The sequence below is a fragment of the Carassius auratus genome, unplaced genomic scaffold (assembly GCF_003368295.1).
Source record: "Carassius auratus strain Wakin unplaced genomic scaffold, ASM336829v1 scaf_tig00009844, whole genome shotgun sequence".
NCBI classification, from domain to species: domain Eukaryota; kingdom Metazoa; phylum Chordata; class Actinopteri; order Cypriniformes; family Cyprinidae; genus Carassius; species Carassius auratus.
The window spans coordinates 6,420-29,560 of NW_020524079.1; the positions used below are offsets into that span (position 1 = coordinate 6,420).

The following is a 23,141-nucleotide window of genomic DNA, read 5'->3' on the forward strand; positions in this document are numbered from 1 at the left end:
CCTCTGGTCTTGTCCTGTCATTACAGTAATTGCACTCCTATTAATTGCACCAGGTGCAGTCACTTTATTGTCACTAGCCTCCCTATAAATACCAGTCTTTTCCTGTTGTTTGTATGTAGTCCTTACCCTTCATGTTTCCAGCATTCTCGTTCCCCGAGATTCTTCCCAGTCTGCTTGTCCTCCGAGTCCTCTCGTTTCCCGAGTTCCCTTTCCTGTTCCTTTCTTTTGTTTGTTTATTTTGGACTGTCTTTTTGGTGTTGACCTTTGCCTGGTCCTGACTACGATTTGGATTACCCTATAATAAAGACATCTGCAATTGGATCTCTCGCTCTCCCTGTGTCTCTCTGGATACACGATCGTCACAATATCTTAACATTTTTGTTTTGATGACACATAGGTAGCAATCTATTCCCGGTAAAGGTGTTTTAGGGGAAAGAAAACTATCCTGTCCCATCAGAGACCGCAGTTTATACCAAGTCTGAACTAAATGTACAATCATGGGATTATTAGTTCTTGTTTTAATCAGTTTGTTATCCCATGTATATAAAATATTGGCACGATATTCTTCTTTTATCTCAGATTTTTCCATATTAAGCCAAGAGGGAAAGGGGGTGTTAGCAAACATCTGAGCTAAGTACCTGGATTGGGCTGCCCAATAATACATCTTAAAGGTTTATAGAGATTCTTTAAGTTACCATATACCTGAATACCCAAATAATTAATTCCAGTAGGAGAGCACTTAAAGGAAAAGTCGTCCAGTGCAGTGTAGTCGAACCCTGATAATGGCAAAATGACACTCTTGTCAATATTAACTTAATATCCAGAGAAAGTGCTATATAATTGTTACACATTCTGTGGATTCAACAAAGAGTCTATAGGGTCAGTTATAAATAAAAGAATATCATCTGCAAATAATGATATTTTCTGCATTTCAGGACCAATTACTGTACAAAGCCCTTTATATCAGGGTTGCATCTAATAGCCTCAGCTAGAGGTTCGATAGCCAGTGCAAAGAGAGCTGGGCTTAGGGGGCATCCGTTCCTACATTCTCTGTACAAGGGAAATGTAGCAGAAGTGATTCCATTAGTAACTATTTTTGCTTTAGGGGATTTATGATGTGAATAAATTAGGTCAATATATGCAGCTCCAAATCCAATTTTTTTAAGCACTTCAAAAAGATATGACCACTCGACGCGCACCATGCTGGCGCTATATGGCTGCCGTCGCATCATCCAGGTGGATGCTGCACACTGGTGGTGGATGAGGAGATACCCCCTGTCTATGTAAAGCGCTTTGAGTGCCTAGAAAAAGCGCTATATAAATGTAAGGAATTATTATTAACTCAGAGGCAGAAAAAGGTTGATCCAGATTAAGCATGTCTTCCTCTGAAAGACATGGTAAGTGAATTGAGGATAAGGAAGAATCCATTTGTGTACTATCTGTACTTGCCTGAGAAGTATACAACTCTATGTAATATTGCTTAAATGCATCATTAATTTCTCCACAGGAATGTATGTTTCCATGTTACCTGTATTTATAGCATATATTGTTAATTTCTGTTCATCACGTTTTAATTGCCAGGCCAAAACTTTATGAGCTTTCTCGCCAAGCTCATAATAATGCTGATTAGAACCAGTGTTAATTTTGACACTAAATTTTAATTTAGTTTTAGTCTTAGTCTTTTGACTATAATTCTTTTTAGTTTTAGTCAAGTTTTAGTCATCTGATTTGTTTTAATTTTAGTCTTACTTTAGTCGACTAAAATTGCTTGGTATTTTAGTCGACTAAAATAAGACTAAAATCAATAACAGATTTACTAGACAATTTTTTACAGCTGGTATAGGAAACAAACTTAACCAAAATATATAAAACACAAATTCAACTTTATTTCAACACAACTGTGTCTTTATTTCGATTCAAAAGCTTTTATGCAGCAACAAACACTGTCATGATAATGTAAACAATAACTAGCTGCCAATTGACCATCAATAAAAGAAAAATAACGTTAGGTCCAGGACCTTAAAGCTTACAGCTGAGCTGAACAAGGAGTGCATACATTTAAAGTAAATATTTAATAAGTTGGCAGCTAGGTGGATAAAAAAAGTAACAAGATTTTATAAGGTATTCATTTGTCTAGCAATATTGTATGTTTTAAATACTACAATATTGCTAGATTTGTATGTATAATGATAGGATGTGAACATTCACGTTTCACATGACTAATATAGAAATATTTGTGATATTGTCAACAAGTAGAACATTATAAAATATACTAAACATTAGTATTAATCAAATGTATTTATCATAATATTACGTATTAGTATTGTGCTCGCATCTAATTTGAAGAAGGGGCTATTTTACAGTACTTTTCAGTTCGTAATATTTAATGCTACAACATCTACGCACTGCACTATTCCAATTTTGCTTAGCTCAATAAACAAAAGAACATCGTTGTAAAATTACATTTGAGAAAATGTCCGGGTGGCTCGTCTGTAAATGTCTTTTCAAATTGGTTGTGTTCTTGCCACGAATGAGCGCTCTGCGTGCTTTACACTTTGTTTTGTTTTGTTCGTCGTCAAACGTGAAGTGAGCTGTGGACATTTTGTCGCTCTTTTAGACAGTAGAGGTGGGCAGATCGATACTAATATCGATAATATCGATACCAACGTTGGTATCGGTATTGATCGATACCAACGGGAAAATATCGATACTTAAGTTTCAGTTTCTCTCGTTTTGCCACCTGGCCGTGTTTGTCAAAATGCTGCTGCTGTCACAGAGCAGAGCAAGCTCTAAGAGTGCTGCTCGTGCTCGACACTGCTCTCCGCCCCCTCTCCTGTGTTGTACCGTCACGTGACTCACCACTAGCGCTACCACCAGCAGTCAGGCGCGCGCACCGCTCAGCCGCGCATTTCTAACAGCAGTCAGTCAGAGGCGGAGAGAAAGAAGAGCGTTGTATGGCTGTATTTTCAGGCCGATCTACCCTTTTTGTGTTAGCTGTGAAAGGGATACTAGTTTCTATATTTAAACTTCACCTAGATGTGCACCAGAATTAATTATTTTTTATTATTTTATCAATAACTGATTCTCCAAGAGCAGTGGATATTACAAGGCGCCTATCAGAAATGATTGTGAAGGACCTGCAGCCTCTTTCCATAGTGGAAGATGTCGGCTTCAGGAATTTTGTATAAGGAGAATTTGTTTTACATTGTGAAGTAAAACGTTGTGACTTTAAGAAAACAATCCTGAAAAGAAGTGCACAAGAGGAGAAACATTTTTTTATTAACATGCTACTTGAAAAGAGAATTTGTTTTTACATTTTTTATATTTGTGAAGTAATCATTTTGTAACTTTGTTTATTTAAATAAATCAGAAGTAACCAAAAGTTGTTTCTGAACAAAAGCTTTCGTAGTACTGATTAATAACCCAAAATGCAAATCACAAAAACAAATTAAAAGTCATGAAAATTCATTTAGATTTAGGTTGAAGACGCATCCACCTTAATTATTAAAAAGTATCGATATTGGTATCGGTATCGGCGATACTGGCCCTGTATTTACTTGGTATCGGATCGATACCAAATCTAGCGGTATCGCACACCTCTATTAGACAGTAGGGACTTTAAGCAACAGCTGCGAATGGAACGGCTACAGCGACCGGAAGTTTGCCGTCACACCGCTGTAGCCAAGAACGTAAAAGTCACTAAGCAACGGTAAAACAGAACAGCGCAACGCAGCATTAATTCATTTATTGAGATCCAAAAAAATATATAATTTAAAAAAGCAAGAGAAGGATTGCTTTTGGCGTTAAATGACAATCTTTTGTCAGAAGAGGAGTTTTTAATATTGTATGATGTAAATAAGTCTAAAAACATAACATTTATTTACTTAACCTCTCACGTTGTAGCGACTCCGGCAAATCAGCTGTTCTCCCGTAGTAGACCGTTAAATTAGAACGTCACAAAGTAGCAGTTAAATTCGCGCAGGCGCAATACAACGCCAGAATGGCGTTGCCGTTCCACCAGAGGCTGTTGCTTAAAGTCCCTATCACCTCTTCGAATGCCGACTTCCCGGGAGCTCATAAAAACTGAAAACCTTCGCTTCACGTCTCAATAAGTCAGGCTCTGATTGGTTCTCTTCTCTCATGCAGTCTGTTCTGTTTTGCCGGTTCTTTTGCTCATTCCTCGCATCTCTCCCGTCTGCTGATTTGATTTTCGTCACAGTCTATTTTCGTCGCGTCCTTTATTCGTTGACGATAATGTCAATCAATTTAGTCATAGTTTTAGTCTCCATCAGTGCCTTCTATTTTAGTTTTCGTTTCGTTTTCGTCAGCAAAAATATATTCGTGACGAAAATAATGACGAAAATATTTAGTCAACGAAATTAACACTGATTAGAACTAATAATAGCCCTCTCTGCCTGGTAGGTGTTCATTTAATTATACTCCGTTTTTCAATTAAGTTACTCCCTATAAGCATCCTTATTCTGATCCTTATGGTATATTTTTTCAAGTGCTAAGATTTTGGACTCTAGCTCATTCAATTTGGATTTTTTTTATTAGATTAACTCCTTAGTATATGCAATACAATGGCCCCTAAGATAAGCCGTTAAAGTGTCCCATAATATGAAGCTATTGGAACAATAAGGTCTATTCGTAGATGTTAAAATATCGATTTGTTCTCTAATACATTTTTGGAATTGCGATTGTCTAAGACGAATGGGATTTAACCTCCAACTATAAGTTCATCCTATTTTCTCTGGGATGGACAATGAAATTACAAGGGGAGAGTGGTCACTCAATAAACGAGGAAGACATTCAACCTCCATCACACAATATAAAAGTTGGGTGGATAACAAAAAAATAATCTATACAAGTGTGTGTATCATGAGGATGTGAATAAAAAAAGTAATTTCTATCTTGTGGATGTTCATCCCTCCAAACATCAGTTAGATTTAAATCTTTCATAAAAGCAGTAGTAGATTGAGCTTCTTTAGAAACAGGCAATTGTCTGGTTGAAGATCTACAAGTACATTGTCAAGACAAAAGTTAAAGTCCCCACCTACCAAGAGTGAGCCTGATGATTGAGCAATTTGAAGGAAAATATTTTGTATAAACAAGTGTTCATCAATATTTGGAGCATATATATTAGTTTAAAACATGGTCGACGCTCATAGTTTCGCGTTGCACACGGGTATCAGGTAGACTATTTGGGCAATGTTTCAGTGTTTATTTCAACATATATTAGGTGGTTTCTAGATAGCTCTCCTGGGTACGACCAACTACCTCGAGCACATCACGTGACTCCCTATTGTTCTCATTTGTAAGTCGCTTTGGATAAAAGCATCTGCTAAATGATTAAATGTAAATGTAAAGATCATGGAAGTGAAAATGTTTCTGCTTCTGAGATACTACATAATATAAAAGCATTTTCAGAAAATGCAACTTCTAACAAAAGTTGCATAAAACAGAAAAATTTAATAAAGAGAGAAATGAGGAACAAATCATTGCACACTTAGAGCATGTAGAGTAATGTATATTTGTACTATAAGTTTCCACAAACAGAAGAACACAAAATAATCCCCCCCCCCCCACAATAACATATGAGAGACATAATGTTTTCTAATTTAAACTTAATTTAAATTTAAGCGTTCCTGTAGCTCAAGTGGAAGAGCATTGTTAGCAAGCAAGCAAGCGCAAGGTTAGGGGTTCGATTCCCTGGGAACAAATGATAGGTAAAAATTGTTAGTCTGAATTCACTGTAAGTCGCTTCTCCTAAATGCATACATTTTATATTTAATTTAAATTTAATTTAAACACACTCTACACTAATCTGATTTGCATTGTTTCTTGTGCTTTATAACACAACAATATACACCTCTTATTTGGCATGACATTAGACTATTTCTCCATGAGTCAAATTTTTAAGAAGTTTATTTTGTGGTACCTGGTATTAGTGCATCCTTTCTGCAGTCATATAACATGCCCAGCTGGAAGGGTCTTCCAAGAGCTGCCGTTTCTATCACATTGACTCCCACTGGATCCATACTGAAAACAATCAGATGAGGGGGGAACCAGTCAGAGAGGTTACAGTTACTGTTTGTGAAGTCCCACATATTAAAAGCTGCTGACATGCCGACAAAACAAAAAGAATAAAAATAACTTTGCACTAAATGTCTTAAATGCACAGGCTGAAAAATAGCTAGCTAATGTTATTTATTTACTGATTTATATTTTAGTCTTAGAAACTCCATTTGTAAATTCATTCTAGCGTGATTCTTCACTTACCTTTTTCTGTTATACCTTCAGTTTAGCTTACTGGTGAGTTGAGTTCGTTCTGCGCTGAGATGTGAGCAGCTTTCTTTAACTGGTCAGATTCAGACACTCTCTTTATGTATGATCAGATAGACTCCTCCCGTTAAGGAGGGAACTTACACACATGAAAGTCATTGGTCAATTCCACATCATTAAATGTCCTATAACCATAATGAAGTGTTCATTTCTTATTTTCTTTAAATCGTTTATTTGTACTTTTCGTGGGATATAGTTAGTGTTCAGTAATCATCAGATAAGCAGGACTGAAGCTTCTCCGTTTGCAGTCAGAGGTTCTTTGTGTGTCTCATTCATGAGAGGAACATTGATCCTTCTGTCACTCACTCTATGCTAGGCTTCAAATACCTTCTTGCTGCTCAACAGTGGATCTTTTTTTTTATAGCTGGCCTTTTTATAAAACTATATTGTTCGACAAAAACCTTGCTTACTATGCCTTTATCTGACCGAATTCTTCTATTCTTTAAATTACTCAAATCTTTTGTCAGTTCGATACGTATAAAACATTTTCAACATATTATTTTGTTTTCATGGCTTTTTTAAGATATGCTTTTCATCTTTAGATATATTTTTCTCTCCCCCATTGCTTGGAAACTTAATCATGTAAAAAAAAAAAAAAAAAAATCTCTTTCATCAAGGAATCTCTGCCTATGTGTTTGTGATGAGTAGGATCTCTTAGATAAGATAGACAGACAGCATTACATACATGACAAGAATGGAAAAGCATGTGTTGTTGTATGGGAGCATGTCAAAACTCGTCTATGCGAGCAGCAGTTCTGTTTTCTTCATAATGTAATACATGTTTTTGTTGTTGTTTTAGACCACAGCCATATCACCCTGCAGCACAAGACTGGCTGCCCACTGAAGCTAAGCAGGGTTGAGTCTGGTCAGTAGCTGCTTTTCCACTATCGGTCCAGTGCGAGCCAAAGCTTTCAACATAGTCTATAAAGTGGATTCAGAATGATGATCAAAACATAGATGGAGTCGATCAACTCCCCAAAACTTGACTGAAATTACTACCTCTTCATCAGTCAACATTTTATTCCAAAACGTTACAGTTTTTATGCTGTTTCATATCAGATGATCATGTTACATGTGTTAGTATCTGTTTCTTTTTCTTCTTCACTTGTGTTTTTTGTAAATTATGTACCGAAGATGTGTACTAGCGCCATCTACTGTATAATAATGAAATCACAGATTTTAGGAGCACAAGTATAGCTCAAACATATTTAGACTTTTTGTAAGTATGTCATTTCAAAATGTCATTTTAAGTATATTTCTGAGAAGAACATAAAGCCCATTTCTGAGAAGTACATAAAAAGTAAACTAAAAGCATACTTTTTAAACTTAAGTTTGAATAAATGTCTTTTTTCGTAAGGGGAGTTCCCTGATCAAAATCTCTTTACCCAAATGGCCCATCTCATGGTGCAGTAAAGATTGAAGCATGGTATACTTTAGGGAGCACAAGTTGACACCTAGTACTTCCTTTTGTGATGTAGGATACATTCATTCTCCACATACAGTTTGTCCCACTCCCTCAGGAATGTTTTTCACTTAATTATTCTCAGGACGAGAGTCTTGTCTGCTGCCCATCACTTTCCAGCTCAAAATTTTGTCAGCGTTTAAGCACTGTCTGTTTTTCTCTAATTCTTTCCCTGAATGAACTGTATTGAACTAAAGTGCCTGTCTAATTCTGCTAGGCCTTCAATTGCAGCGAATGGCAATGTAAAACCGCCAGTGCCACTCAAAACAGCTGAATGTTACACAAGTTTCTAATATTCAGTAACCTGGGGCCTCATGTACAAAGACTTGCGTTGAATTCATACTAAAACATTGCGTACGGACAAATCTGTAAATGTGTGTACGCACAAAAAAAACAGATGTATGAATCTCTGCGTACAAAGGGTTCCACGCATATTCTCTTTGTACATCCCAATTAACGTAAATTTGAGAACACGTGCACGAGCACAACACCCCACCCAGTCTCCTCCCCTAATTAAAGCAAGCGACTAGAAACGAAACTTTACAGAAAGTGAATTGGAGGTGCTACTATCGGAGGTAGAGACTAGAAAAATATTTTATATGGAACTCTGTCCTCCGGAATTAATAACAAAAAGAAAAAATATGAATGGGAGAGTTTGGCTGAAGCCGTCAATGCAGTCGGATCTGAAAGTCGCACTGTAAATGAGCTTAAAAAGAAATGGTCTGATATAAAGGTGGCCGTTAAACGGAGAACTGCTGCGCACCGACAAAGTGTGGGCAGGACAGGCAGTGGTAAAGGGGTCGATGAACTTACACCCTTTAAGCAGAGAGTTGCCTCAATTATGGGTGACACTTTACTCTCTGGAGTAGTATCTGCTGCTGTGGGAGACTCCAGTTTACTACAGGACTGCCACGAAGGTAACCAATTTCTCATTTGTTTTTACTTTGGTAGATATAGCGTACCTATTTCATTGTCCAATGCATGCAGTGTAGCGGACCAAAAGTACACCAGAGATTTTACGGATCCATTTCATTTATTGCAAATGTGTGTGCCCCTTAAAAATGGAACGGACTTAAATTACTGTCAACATGTGCCTGTTTATTTAGACTTATATGGTGCAACAGCCGAAACATCCACTGCTCAGGAGGGGCACTCGGAGTCCGCCCCTCCTGAGCAGCCAGCGCCCACTGTACCCAGCGCTTCCAGTGCTCCCCCCAGTGCTGACGCCCGTCCATCTGACCGCGTCTTGACACATGCTGTTTTGGAGTCACAACAGCAAATCGTTATGGCCATCGGAGAAATTAACAGTCACCTGAAAAGTATCACTGACGCACTCACAGACATAAGCCACTTATTAAAGGAATTGGTCAAAAAGTGAACTTTGTCTCTGATTACCATTTATATTGTTGCAATCACATGTTGGCGGGTCTGAACGGCTTGTTGGTTGGGCTGCACATACATTGGTCCTGGGTCGGGGTCATCTGGCGGTGCTGCCACCTCACCAAGTGGTATGCCATGCCTGTGCGCGACATTGTGCAGCACACCACAGGCCAGCACAATGTGTCACACCTTGTCAGGGCGGTATAACAACATCCCCCCCAGTCCTGTCAAGGCAGCGCCACCGACATTTCAGATGCCCAATCGCCCGCTCTACAACTGAACGAGTGCGAGAATGGGCACCATCACTGCGCTCTCGGTCAGTTTGTGGGTTGGTGAGGGGGGTTAAAAGCCACGTCTTCAGTGGATAACCGCGGTCTCCTGAAGGGTTATTCAATAATTAAATGCAAAAAAATAAATAAACAATACTAAAATTAGATAGAATCATAACTTTAAATGCCTCACTTACCAAGAAGCCACCCATCACGCATCCTGCCAGCTTGGAGCCTCATCCCAACCATGCTGTTTGTAAGGATGTATGGATCATGGGTTGACCCAGGCCACCTTGCCACAATATTTGTTAGGCGCATTTGTGCATCACATATTATCTGCACATTTATTGAATGGAAATGTTTCAGATTCACATATGCAAATTCTTCTTCAGATGGCGCCTTTATAGCAATGTGTGTGCAGTCGATCGCTCCGATAACATTAGGAAAACCGGCTATCGCTGTAAATTGCATTTTACTGTTTGGCTGGTCAACTGCATCATATGGGAACCTTATATACCTTATATACCTTTGGAAAGAACCAGTTGCCAGGAAACCAAGTGTTGTCAGCACCTGCAAGGGAACGGGTATTGCGTGGATTCTCATTGTCTCTTTCTCTAGATTCGGACCCAACTCAGCACAGAGCTCCAAGAGGATAGCCCTTGGAAATCTGAAACGGCTGATAAGCCAGTCATCATCCTGGGCCAGAAAATCATTGTGGTCCCTAAAAACTCATTCTCGGCGGATTCTGCCATTAGCAATGTCCTCTAATAAGGCCAAAGCTGCCATTGCCATAGACTTAGGGTTGTATCAATTTGCATATCGTTATGCTTTTATATGTTCTCATTTAATTGCATAATTTATATGATATTCCCACAAGGCTCGTGTGTCAATATATGTCAATTATTTTATAAATTGCAAATTAATTGTAATACTTCCCACAGGTGGTGGTGCGATAGACTTGTAGAACAATTTGTTGTGTAATGTTTGCAACTTCACTTCATTGCCTGTAAGAGTCGCGAACAGACAAAAACAATGAGAAATGAACGTATGCCAGACATGAAATTGGCTTGGAGGAACGCACATTTTTGCGTTAATTTCACTGTTAGTACATCCGACCGTGAGCGTGAAAGCTGGCGTACGCAAAGTTTTTGTGCGTACGCAAGGTTGATATATGAGACCCCTGGTATCAGAACACAACTGAATATGTAATTACAAAAGCAGGAATATTAACAATTGGATATTTTTGGTATATTATGAAGAAAACCTTTTACTTCCTTTTCTTAGTATGAGTCTGATTCTCCATCACCGTCTGCATCCAAATCTTCCTTTTTCTCCTTTATTCTGAGTGAAGTAAAAGATCTGCTCCAATCTTCATCAAATGATGATCCCTCTGTATCATCTGTATATTCTTCACTGTTTTCTCTAAGGATGTTCTCTAATCACTGCAACATTATAGAGCCCCATTCCTTGTTTTTATGATCAAGCTAAAGAAAACAGTAACTATTTTCTTATGCTCAGTCTTGACTCTCTCTAGAACATCTGGAGGAGCTCCACTGTCAAACACTGCTCGTCTTAATGTGAAGTTTGTTTTCTCACACATTTCCCCAGCAGAACAATCATCAGGGGATCACTTACTTTAACACAAAAACACACATGCTTAACCTTAATCTCTTTTTTAAAGTCAGGTCTTTTCAGAAACTCTGCTGGAGTCAAATAACTGCTTTATATTTTACTTTTGTTTGCATGATGTGTTCTGTGTATATTTATTATGTATATATAAATACAAAACATACAGTATTTATTTAGAAAATATTTACTCTATATTTATAATAATATAATTTAGATAATAAATAAATGTATTTAATATATAGGCATAGCCTATTTTTTTCTGAAATATATACATGCGTTTGTGTATTTACTATAGAAATAATATACACAGGACACAAACATATATTATGTAAACTTTTGTGTGTGTGTGTTTTGGGAAGAAATAGAAATGTTGTTGTTGTTGTTGTTTATTGATCCAACAATCAGCTATCTCGTATACATATGAGTGCTGTTCTTCCTGTGGTCAATATCACTATTACATATACATTTTTACAAAATAAGCATACATTGACGTAAACGCTGATGAATATATGGTAGAATCATCTGCGTAGATAGCAATGGAAGCATTGTTTGAAACTAAAGGTAAATCATTAGTAAATGTTGAAAATAAAAGTGGCCCCAAACAACTCCCCTGTGGCACTCCACAGCTCATAACCCTCATTTCTGAGAAATGTGAGAGAATTCAGTTGTGGTTGAAGTGTGGTCAGCGCAACAGCAATTTATTCCTTCATAATCGAGTGGATCAACTCCAACAATTCTTGTTTTTCAACTCCAGCCATAACTTTTATAGGGGTTACCTGTTCCTGTAGGCTCAGATTCTTTATCTTTGACTTTGACCTTGTATTCCGTTTGTTCTGTTTGCTCCCGCCTGCAGTTTCCTCGTTCATTTCTTCCAGACAAACATTTAACAATAACTGTATGCTCCTCACTCTATCATCTTTATCTCCTCACTCCTCACGCATGCATGTATATACGTTTTTATAACAAAAAAAAATATACATATAAAGAAGCCAAACTTCTAAACTTCCTATTCATCAAATAACCTGAAAAATATCTACTCTGCTATTTTCAACAATAATAATAATAATAATAATAATAATAATAATAATAATAATAATAATACATCATATTAGAACATTCTAGTCAGAATATTTGAATGATTTCTGAAGGATCGTGTGCCTGGAGTAATGATGCTAAAAAATCAGCTTTGAAATCACATAAAAAAATAATATTTTACAATACATTCAAAAAGAAAGCCATTGTTGTAAATAGTAAATCCATTTCACAATATTACTGTTTTTTGCTGTGGACCACGTTGGATCAAATAAATGCAGGGTGAGCAGACGTCTTTATAATACATCTTACTGTTGAAAAACTTTATACTGGTAGAGTAATAATATATATGTCATGTTATAAACTGTGAAAACAGAAGCTTCACCAAGAAGAGGATTATGTTAAAACAATATCATTTAGTTTTCTTGGCAGGTTCATTCAAAATGCTTAAATAGAGATTGTTTGGGGGAGAAAAAAAATAACAAAAGACGCTCAAACGAAAGAGTCAGAGTTATCTGAAGAAGCTACACACAGCTGCTTTCAAACATCTGTGAGGTTTAATCTGAGTCCCATCTGTACTTCACTCATCTTTACATCAGAGATTTCAGTCAGAATAAAACAGCAGGAAAACATTCAAGAGCGAAAAGAAAACTGAGAGACATCAAACTGATTCATTCAAGATATGCAGCTATCTACTATGGTAAAGTTCTCAATCCAGTGTGAACCACATGAGAGGAACAGATGTTTAATAAGGCATTTCAGTCATGAACTAGTTCCTCCTGGAGTTTATGATGCAGCAGTTTATAATCTAGATACTTGATGTAAATAAATCTTAACGTTACCCTCAGATATACATGTAGAAAGTGCCGAGAGGAGCGTTTGTGTTTATATGGCACGTCATTATGATTCCTAATCATCCTCCAGTCTGTCTCACTCTTTCACATCTACTACAGCTATACACCCTCATTAGTGAGTGATTTGAGACGCTCTACACAGACAGCAGTTTCGGGAGCCTGAGCTATTTTTATAAACCGGGTTCCTATTCAGACACTACATCACGTGACAGCAACAACAACATGAACAATGAACGACTGTATTTTTATTAGCTAACCTTAATAAATAATGTAGTAGGGTTAATAAATCATGTAATGAGAGTATTGTTCCATGTTCATCTTGTCGTTGTGTTGGGTTTATATACAGCACGCAAGGTTTATATGCTTCTTCTCCAATTTGAGTGTATCTCTGGCAGAATTACAGCGCCACACACTGGTCTGGCATGAATACTACATTGTTTTGAGTCGGTGTCGAATGTATGCAGGTATTACTTGAAACAACGATTTGCTTATAGAAGAATGATGGGAAAAAAGATTGGATTTCATGATTTATATGAACTACTGGGTTATTGAAATTGATCAAAATATGATATTACTCAAAATCGGCTGTATTTTTGATTATATTTAGCTAATTTTCTTAAGTTATGAGTTTGTCATGAATGCCTAGTTTTTAAAAAAGGTTTTCTCTTGGTTATGTGACTTTGGGAAATATTAGGCTTTATCTTTGTAGACACATTATAAGAACGTTCTCTGAACGTTCCGGAACGAGTTGTAACATTTAAAAATGTTACACAAACTTCCAATTAAATCATTTCATGTTCTGTGAACAATGAATGATGAACAAATGCTTTTGTGCTAACATTTTGTTAGTTCGTTAAGTTCGTAACTTTGAAAGAACATTCTTCCTCTTCTGTTAATAGAATGATTTGTGCTCTGATTTGTTTAAAGGTGGTAAGTTCATTAAAAAGGTTTGAGAACCACTTGGTTAAAGGATTCTCTCTCCATATTTTGTCCACAATGATGTAACACAAGGTAGCATAGAGTAGTTTTGCTGCGTTCTGTCTGGAAGCCCTGATGCTGCCTAAACATGCTGTCTATGTAGGCATCGTGATCATCATCTCACTGTTTGTAAGTGAGCGCGAGCGCATCAGAACTCGTCGTCGGAGCTGAGCAGCAGAGTTTTCTCGTTGCTGCAGCTGTTAGAGCGGCTCAGGGGCTTGGAGCGGCTCTGCTGGGTGTACTGCTGATACGCCGGAGAGAAGTTATGGATAGCATCCTGCAGCATGTCGCCCGGATTCATCGTCTCCTTCAGACTGCTGGAGATGCTCATGGGAGCACAGCGACCTGAAACACAGACAGGTTTACTGAGCAAAGTTTGTGAGGAGTGAATTAAATAAATAATGAATTAAATAAAATGAAAGGTTCCCTATACAGACTCATAGAATTTGTATTAAGGAGAACTATGCATTAAAGGTGCTGTATGTAGGATTGACACCGTGTGGTTGAACTGTGTATTGCAGTGCAAATTCAAAATATTGAGAGGGTTTTTTCAATCGCAAACTCCTCCTCAGACTTGACCACACACAGGTTTCCAGATTAACGACACCAACATGAGCACAGTAGACAATGATTGAGATGAAATACAACGTGTTTTCCGGCAACTGGCGACCCGAGGTGCGAGATACAACTGGGTAAACTGGCAGTGGGCGGGTTTTACAAACCAAAACAAAGATTGACATTCAGGCCCAGAACGCACATCTTCAAATGAGAATTACTGACTGTAGCATTGTATTTTAGATAAACAAGTATGTTAACTTAGCTTGTTTCCTAAATAGCTGCTAACATACTATGGTATTTGTATGCTTTAGTAGAGTCAAAACGTACATACAGCACCTTTAAATGAAGACAGTGAAAACATAAAACGGAGTTAACCTACCGTACTGGCCATAGACAGGAACACAACCTGAGAGAGACAGAGATGGACACAAAATACAGAGAAACAACAAGCGAAAGAGACAAAATGACAGCACATCCACATTCAAATTAATATTTGAGAATGGAAACAAACCAAGGAATGAGGAATGATGAGATAGAGAGGGAAAAAAAGAGAAAGATCAGTTAGAAACATTGAAGAATTCACTGAAATAAGTCTCTTTTCACAGGCTCTCGACGGCACGCTAGTGAAAACTGAAAGCATCTCACAAGTGTGAGACTGAAGTATACCCAACAGAATCAGAATCGAGTGTGTGAATCTGAATCTGGTCTAAACGAATCATGCAAACACTATCAAACGCAGTCACCCTGGATGTCGAGTCTCTTGTCCATGTAGACCTTGTAAGTGAACGCGTGTCTGAGCGCCAGAGCGGCGAAGAACATCTCGATGCAGATGATGAAGTTCTGGTAACCGGCGGCAACAGTCCCCTCCCCCACGCTGACATCAGGAGAGTTTATGCGAGGAATCGTGCCACATTTCTCCAGAATCGCCAACAGCATCCCTACAGCAAACACAATTTTTATTTGGGAAATCAGATGTCCGGTCAGAGAATGTGTAGATTATGAGACGAGGTGATGAAGACTCACCCTGCCAGAAGGAGAGGAAGATGACGGATTTGACCATGAGGAACTTCAGCATGGGTCCGTACGGCTCCAGCAGATCCCGAGCGGCGAAGTAGAAGAGGAAGAGAGCGTAGAGCGAGAGACTGACCGAGACGTTATAGATGATGGTCACGTATAAATAACCGCTGGCCGCGCTGAAACACAGACACACAGAGAGAGAGAGATGTGTGATTTACTGTCTGTCAGTCTCTGTGTGTTTGATTCGTGAGCTGAACAGACACACTTGAAGTCTCCGTCTCTGTATTTGCCGAAGGCCTGCAGGATGACGGTGATCACGGCCATCAGAGGCTTCACCACACAGAACTGCAGCGTCGCCTGAGACACACACACACACAGTTATTAATGAATAAAATAAAAAATACACCTCATAAAGATAAAGACTTACTTCAAATGACTCAATTAACTATATTTATTTTTATTATTTTTATTTTTTATTCCTACTTCATAAAGTAGCCTGGAGTAAGATGGTATTATTAATAAAAAAAAATAATAATAATAATAGATCATGTAGCTTTAACAACAACAACAATACATTTGTTGCAAAATTAAGGTCAAGAAAAATGAAGAAATGTCGTGTCATGTTTTTTCCACTACTCCTTATGAGACATCAACCTATTTATGGTTGAAGATACATGTGTGTGTGTGTGTGTGTGTGTGTGTGTGTGTGTGTGTGTGTGTGTGTGTGTGTGTGTGTGTGTGTGCGTGTGTGTGTGTGTGTGTGTGTGTGTGAAGCACCTGTTTGCAGAAGCGCAGAAAGCCGATGGAGTACGTTCTTCCCCACAGACAACAAGTGCCATAAACACAGCTGGACCTGAATGAACACACACACACACACCTCAGATCAGCTGATGTGTCGTGTGACAGAGAAACAGAGAGGAGCAGTAAACGCTGAACTCACTGGATGGGTTTTCCTCTGATCTCGGCCATGATGGCGCTCTCGCCGCCCAGATACTCGTAACACAAACTCAAGAAGTTATAGATGACAAACGCTGCAGAAACACACCGGTGAAATCTACGTTACATCACAGCGATTCATCTCACACAGCACAACTAAAGACATTAAGATACTAGAGTCTCTATATGAGCTAGACTGTTACTGGATGATGACTACTGACTCATATTAGCTGAAACATCTGAGACATGGTTCATATCTAACCAGACATTACAGATCTCGTGAGCAGTGAGATATCAAAGTCCAGTGTATCTGTGCTGCTTCAGCTGTTGTTTCTACTGAACGTGTCCAGACGAGAAGGAAATCTCACCATCACATTCCTCACTGAGATTCATCACACGACACTGAATATCAGACATCCTGATCATATCTCTGCATGCCTTATAACAATTACTATAACCCACAGTTTCTGCAGGAATTAGCACAGTTAGGGGTGTGCGATATTTATCATCTATGATCATTTCGTAATCGTTGTTTGAACAATATTTAACTAGCAAAAATGCGGTTGCACTTTATTTTACAGTACGTGTACTAACATGTACTTATAGTGTACTTACAGTGTATTTATCTAAGAAAGTTCTGGTAATACAAGGTAACTACATGGGGTAGGGTTAGGTTTAGGGGTAGGTTCAGGGTTAGTACCTAGTTATTACATAGTCATTGTAATTACTATAATAAGTACATAGTATGTACATGAGGAATAGGACTGTAAAATAAAGTGCTACCAATGCAGTTTTCCCATATATCAGCAAGTTCAGTCACTTGTTCATTTCTAAATGAATGAATCGTCCAAATGAATGGTTCAATGAATCACTCATGAAGACACCTACTGGTGGTTTGAGGGTTATATGTAGTTATTAAACAGGCTTAAACCACTAGGCACCAGAACAATACTGTTTAATTATGGTTACAGTTAACGTTTCTACATGGAAACTGTGTTAACAATGTAGAAGTGAATGGTTAGGCATCACTGACACTACAGAGGAAATAAAAAAGCATTATCTGATCTATGCAGTGAATTTACAGAAGCAGACTTCAGGTGATTCAGAAACATTAGTAATGTAAACAGAGCAGATGTGCGTGTCTGACCTTCATAGCAGTCTCGGACGGTGTCGAAGTAAACGTAATACTCCTCGTTAGTGAAGAACAGCAGACTGAGCCACGAGTCGAAGGCGTAGATGGGCACGATGAAGAGGATGCGCACGATGTGCCGCTGCTCGTTTGGAGTGTTATAGTAGCGCAAGTGCATGTAGATCTGACACACACACAGACAATAGATGATATTAATACTTTCATGTTTACTACCATGTTATTCTTTATTAATATTCATGCAGCACTTATTGATTCTGTGTTGTACATACAACAATCATGCCAATGAATTAAACATGGAAACTGAGCAGAAACAGAACTTCCTGTATGTTTGTCAAACACATGAATAAAAGCATGTCTGTGTGTCAGTGGAGCAGCTGTCTCTTCTGTCAGCACAACTCTGTGTGTGTGTGTGTGTGTTTGTTACATGTTCATAAAAGCTGAACTATCACGCCACACACACAGCTCTGAATGCTGTTGCTAAGCAACCACCTCTGCTCTCTGATGTCATGCCACCTGTTGCCAGAGCAACTGCTCATCATCATTATAAGCCAGCTGAACCTCTATGATAGCACAGATATATTATGTAATGTGAAGCTTACAATAAATATTGTGATTTATATATATATGATAGATTTATACAGAAATATACAAATAAACGTGTTGCCTGCCCTGAGATGTTCACATTTATTGATCATCTACAGAAATCTGCAGTCGTCTTTTGTGAAAACTACAGATTGTTCTTCTCTCTTTGTGTATCCCCACTCACAGACAGTTGGATTGAGCCCAGTGCATTATGGGTGTTGAAGTCTTTCTGCTTTTTGAGCACCACAGACCTTTTTCTACGTTTCTCAAGTCTTGTAAAAAGTGATTTAAAAATAAAAACTGCATTACTACTGCCAAGTTTTATTAAACGCACATCTAGTGTGTTATCTTTTCAATACATAAATATTTATTTCACAAAGTAATTCAACTACATAGTGCAGTCTAGAAGGAGTTTGTCAGGTGTAAGGAATAGGTTTCTGATTGTGAATGCACCTGTTGGCAGGTGAGCAGCAGAGCCGTCCAGGTGAAGAACCCAGAGATGGTCTGAGCCGCGGGGGTCATGAGGAAGATGGGCGTCTCCCACGACCCGTTGTGACCCCCAGGGGCCACCGTAACGACCCCTGGCCCTGGCGCCATGGCAGCAAGAGAGTCATTCCATGAACGCTCCGATAGTGACACGCCCCTTCTCCATCGCAGAGCCATCTGTGGACGAGGACCAATCAGAACACAGCAAACACACAAGGGGGAGGAGCTAATACTAGTCAAAACAAATCAACTCTTTTCACAAGACTGTGATGATGCGTTGAATGGTCACCAGCATCGTAAATATACTCTCCCATTCACTCCTCTTCAAGTGAACCCAACTATCATGATTTCCGCCGATGAGAAACCCAGAAAAGGTTAAAGTCCATAGAGGTTTCACTAGTAGTGAAGCGTCAATCACACAAACCTTGTCAAATCTGTGGATTTCACACATGGTACCATAATATTGATTGATATATACACAAGAATCACGACTGACCGAAACACTGACAGCATCTGAGCTTGTGTTTGTGCTCCACAAGATTAGCATCTCAAATATGCATCTCACATAGTGGCTCTAGGCCTACCTTTCGTAAAAGAGACTATTTGAAGTGAACTATCCCTTTAAATGAACACAATGAGGGTTGATGAGGTGAACTGAGGGTTAATGTCGTCAAAACAATACGCAGTGCCTTAATACTGTGATATCCACAAGGTACACAGTGTACCACCGCAAAATACTAAAAATATACCGTGGGTTTATTATACAATAAGTCCAACAGGGAACCATGTTTAAAAACCAAATCTTTGCACCTTTTTTTTTTTTTTTTTTTTTTTTTAATCGCAGGTTGAGAATCATCACGTCTGGAGAGAGAAATCGACATTTATGAAGATACAATGATCGGGTCACAAACTAATAGAACAACGCGTTATTTCAGTGTCATTGATGTTTGTGGTTTTATAAAGATCTCCAGTTCTGATCACACAATCGAAGAAATCATAAACCGGCGACTTTATAAATAAAAAACGTTTACTCTTTGTCGATAGAAACGATAAGGCTTATATATGACGGCGGATGATAGCCTCGCGAGCGGGTGCTCTGATGCTGATGCTGCCACTCTCCAGCTGATGTGGACTTCAAACAGATCTCATGAAGCTACACATGTACGTTATCAGAACCCGGTACTCACGGTTCTCAGTAGATCCCGCTCATCGGCAGGTCTCCTCTCAGGACGTGAAACTCCGTCGCATGATGCTCTGCTCCGCGACGCGTTCCGTCCGCGAGCGAGCGTTCTCTCCCGGTGACGTCACCAAGCCAGCCAGGCGACGCCTCATCATCACATGCACTGATGAGTCTTTAGCACACAATAGATGATGCTGAATAGATTAGGTGTTACTGCGAATATGAACACGGTAGCAGTTTGGACACCTGGTTGAACTATTTAAGACAAAGCCACTGTCTTCTATACATGGAAAATGGAACTTATTTTTTAGTTTTACAAGACAGTCAAGTAAAAGCATTCTTTTTTTAGCACCTATCCTCATCATGTTGTTGTGGATTACAAAACAAACTGAAACCGAAACTATTTGTATAATCCCTCAGTGTAAACGCAAAAAAAAAATTGTTAGATTAATACAGTAGCTACGCATTTTACAGCAACTTTACCGCTTTTGTACTAACGAGAGACGATTAATACGAACAGCACATTTTATATGGTCTTTAATTATTAACTATTATCGTCCAATTCTAAACTACTCAATTAGTTTCATTAAATTAGACATTAGCTTCTTTAAAATATTGTACTAAAGAGAGATCAAATAAAAGCGCAGTTTTCATTTTCGACGCATGCTTTGATTATTGCATAAATTCCAGGCCTGTTTAACTAATTTTCCATTATACAAAATGTCAACAACCTGAAAATACACCTAACTTGACATTTATAACTCATGCACGATTATAACTAATATCTAATGTTAATTGTTTTATTAAATGATCTTTACTGTAAGTTTTACTAAAGATAAAGATTAAAGAGCATCTATAATCATACAAAGCAAAACATAATAATAAAAAAAAAGTAAGAACCACTAATCTGTATAATTATATATTATACACAAGTGAGTGAAACTCTCAATTATTGAAAGAAAACCAGAAAATGCACCGACACTGACAAGAGACAAAATCTGTTTATGGTTAGTAACATATATGACAAAAAGAATCCAGAAACCACAACAAAAACAAAAAAAAAAAGAAGAAAAAAATATTCAGGGGTCTGATACTTCAGTGTTTATAACAGCTGCATGTCACTTTTATTTAAATAAACTCTTCACTTCTTTTTCTCTGTAAAAGCTCAAAAAACAAAACACTGAAAGGAGTGTTAAAGTCTTAATTTAAAACAAAAACAACAGCACAGACACATAAAAACACACACGTCTTTCAGCTGTTTGTAAACTCTGGACAGGCGGATAAGTTTGGCAGAAACGCCGTCACACGTTCATGTCTTAAAAATGCTTGTAGAATCATTATTGCAATTCAGCCGATACAAAAGGCTACATGAGTCCGCTTAAAAAACACAAGAGAAACACCAATAGCAGAAACCCGCTAATGCCAACATTTGTGAAACACAACCAGCAGTGTATAGTGCACAATTAACAATGTACAGCTGCACACAAACACAGGCCAAAACAGTAAAGTGCACACATACACACGTTACAGACGTCCGTCCGATCACTTGAAAGTCTTTAAAGATAACTTGTATACGCCTTAGCAAAAAACAACATACGAATCATATAAATGTAACAGCAAACCTGACGAACAGATCAAGAAGGGAACAGTGGAAGGTCTGAATGAGAGATCAGATGTGTTTAAGATACACCAATCCACAGGAACGCCGCGCTGGATAAGGAACGGAGCGACAGAAAAGCCGAAAAACACCATCTGCGTGAACCTCCCAAAACACAGGGAAGCAATTTCACTCCTGAATCCCAAAGTAGCAATGTAGCCTTCCAAACTTTAAACATTTTCTCTCCAAATTCTCATTACTTTAATGCAGAAAAATTACGTTATTTAAAATATAAAGTGTTTATCTATCATGATACTAGATTATTAAAATTAAGAGCTAATTGTATTGCAGTTATACAGGAAATATTACTGTTACGGTAATGAGAAATTGAACACTTTCCACACTACAATAATGAGAATGTGTGAGAAAATGTGCGCAGTCATCAATCATGATTTTAATTCTGGAGTGAAATAAAACTTAGATGGGTGTTTTATTTGTTTTGTTTTTGGCGAGTTTAACGCATCTACCTGCTTCAAATGTTCTTGCGCTATTAATGAAATCAATAAATCTGCTGTCGAAGCATCAATCGGTGTCTGCGTGTGCCAACGTAACATCAAATTGAAGTCAGTCATTCAAGTTGAGCAGTGTGTGTGTGTGCGCGCATGTGTGTGTTTAAGAAGGCCTTAAGGAACAGTCCCTGCATTCAAATACATGATAGCTTAACTCTGGCAATGATGAGAATGTCTGTAAGCAAATCCCTACGACGCTCACACTGCACCTGTGTGTGTTTAATATCTGACTGGACAGATACAAAAGCCCGTCAACACGTCCATTGTTTGAGTAGAAATGTAGCTCTCTGCATGTGAGTGTCTTAAAGCTGCTTAGTGTCACCAGAAACAACTGCAAAAACAATGAAAACATACAGAGGCCATGCATTATGCTTTGTTTTTGGTAACTTATTTTTTACTAAAATAGACACATTTTCTCATGCCAATTCAATAATTTTTTCATTATATTTGTTGTAATGCCTTTATATCGAAAATAATAAAACCTAGTACACACCACACACACACACATTATCATCCATATATATATATGAGAATGAAAATGAGATATGACATACAGTAATGAGTACTAGCTGAGAACATGATTAACTGTCCTTAAAAATAATGTCAACGCGATTTTTTTAATGGCCCCAAAATAAATGTGTATATATATATATATATATATATATATATATATATACTATATATATATATATATATATATATATATATAAAATTTGGGGTTAAAACAAATTTAATGTTCACGAAACTAGACTGAAAAACTGTAACAATGCATGGGCTTCCACATGTTTGGAAACAATCATTATTTTTGCAGGTTGACACTTTATACGCCACGTACCAGCGTCTCAAGAACTGACTGCTGTCAATCACAAACTGTCTGTCCCGCCTCCAAGCAGGTTGCCTGGCAACAACCCGGCTGTGGCATCCTCTAACTGAGGAGTGCCCCATAGGCTGCCACCGTGGTAACCGAGAGCCACGCCCCCCCCAGACGCCTTTCCCCGCCCCCTCCCCTGCGTTGTTGCTCCATTGGCTGAGGAGGGCGAGTCCCCGGGGCTTCCACTGCCGGAGCCAGCCGTCACGTCCAGCCCCTGCCAGCCCACTGCCAACGTCTCCATCCGCC

General features: G+C 38.3%; 1 protein-coding gene across 1 annotated transcript; it reads right to left on the bottom strand.

Moving 5' to 3' along the window:
• Positions 1 to 12,642: 12,642 nt before the first annotated feature.
• Positions 12,643 to 19,996, bottom strand: LOC113072668 (transmembrane protein 184B-like). Its single transcript, XM_026245641.1, has 10 exons — positions 19,866 to 19,996; positions 18,646 to 18,855; positions 17,608 to 17,773; positions 16,465 to 16,555; positions 16,302 to 16,377; positions 15,790 to 15,881; positions 15,531 to 15,700; positions 15,251 to 15,445; positions 14,887 to 14,913; positions 12,643 to 14,294 (listed from the first exon to the last, which is right to left on the bottom strand). Exons 2-10 carry the CDS (start codon positions 18,853 to 18,855, stop codon positions 14,098 to 14,100), a joined length of 1,224 nt encoding a protein of 407 aa, XP_026101426.1. The 5' UTR covers positions 19,866 to 19,996; the 3' UTR covers positions 12,643 to 14,097.
• Positions 19,997 to 23,141: the final 3,145 nt, after the last annotated feature.

Excerpts from the sequence above, each read along its gene's own strand:
- LOC113072668 (XM_026245641.1), bottom strand. The coding sequence starts at position 18,855 with ATGGCTCTGCGATGGAGAAGGGGCGTGTCACTATCGGAGCGTTCATGG. Across the intron at positions 16,556-17,607 it reads CGTCCGAGACTGCTATGAAG|CGTTTGTCATCTATAACTTC; the intron begins GTCAGACACGCA and ends GTGTTTCTGCAG. Across the intron at positions 15,701-15,789 it reads TACAGAGACGGAGACTTCAA|CGCGGCCAGCGGTTATTTAT; the intron begins GTGTGTCTGTTC and ends TCTGTGTTTCAG.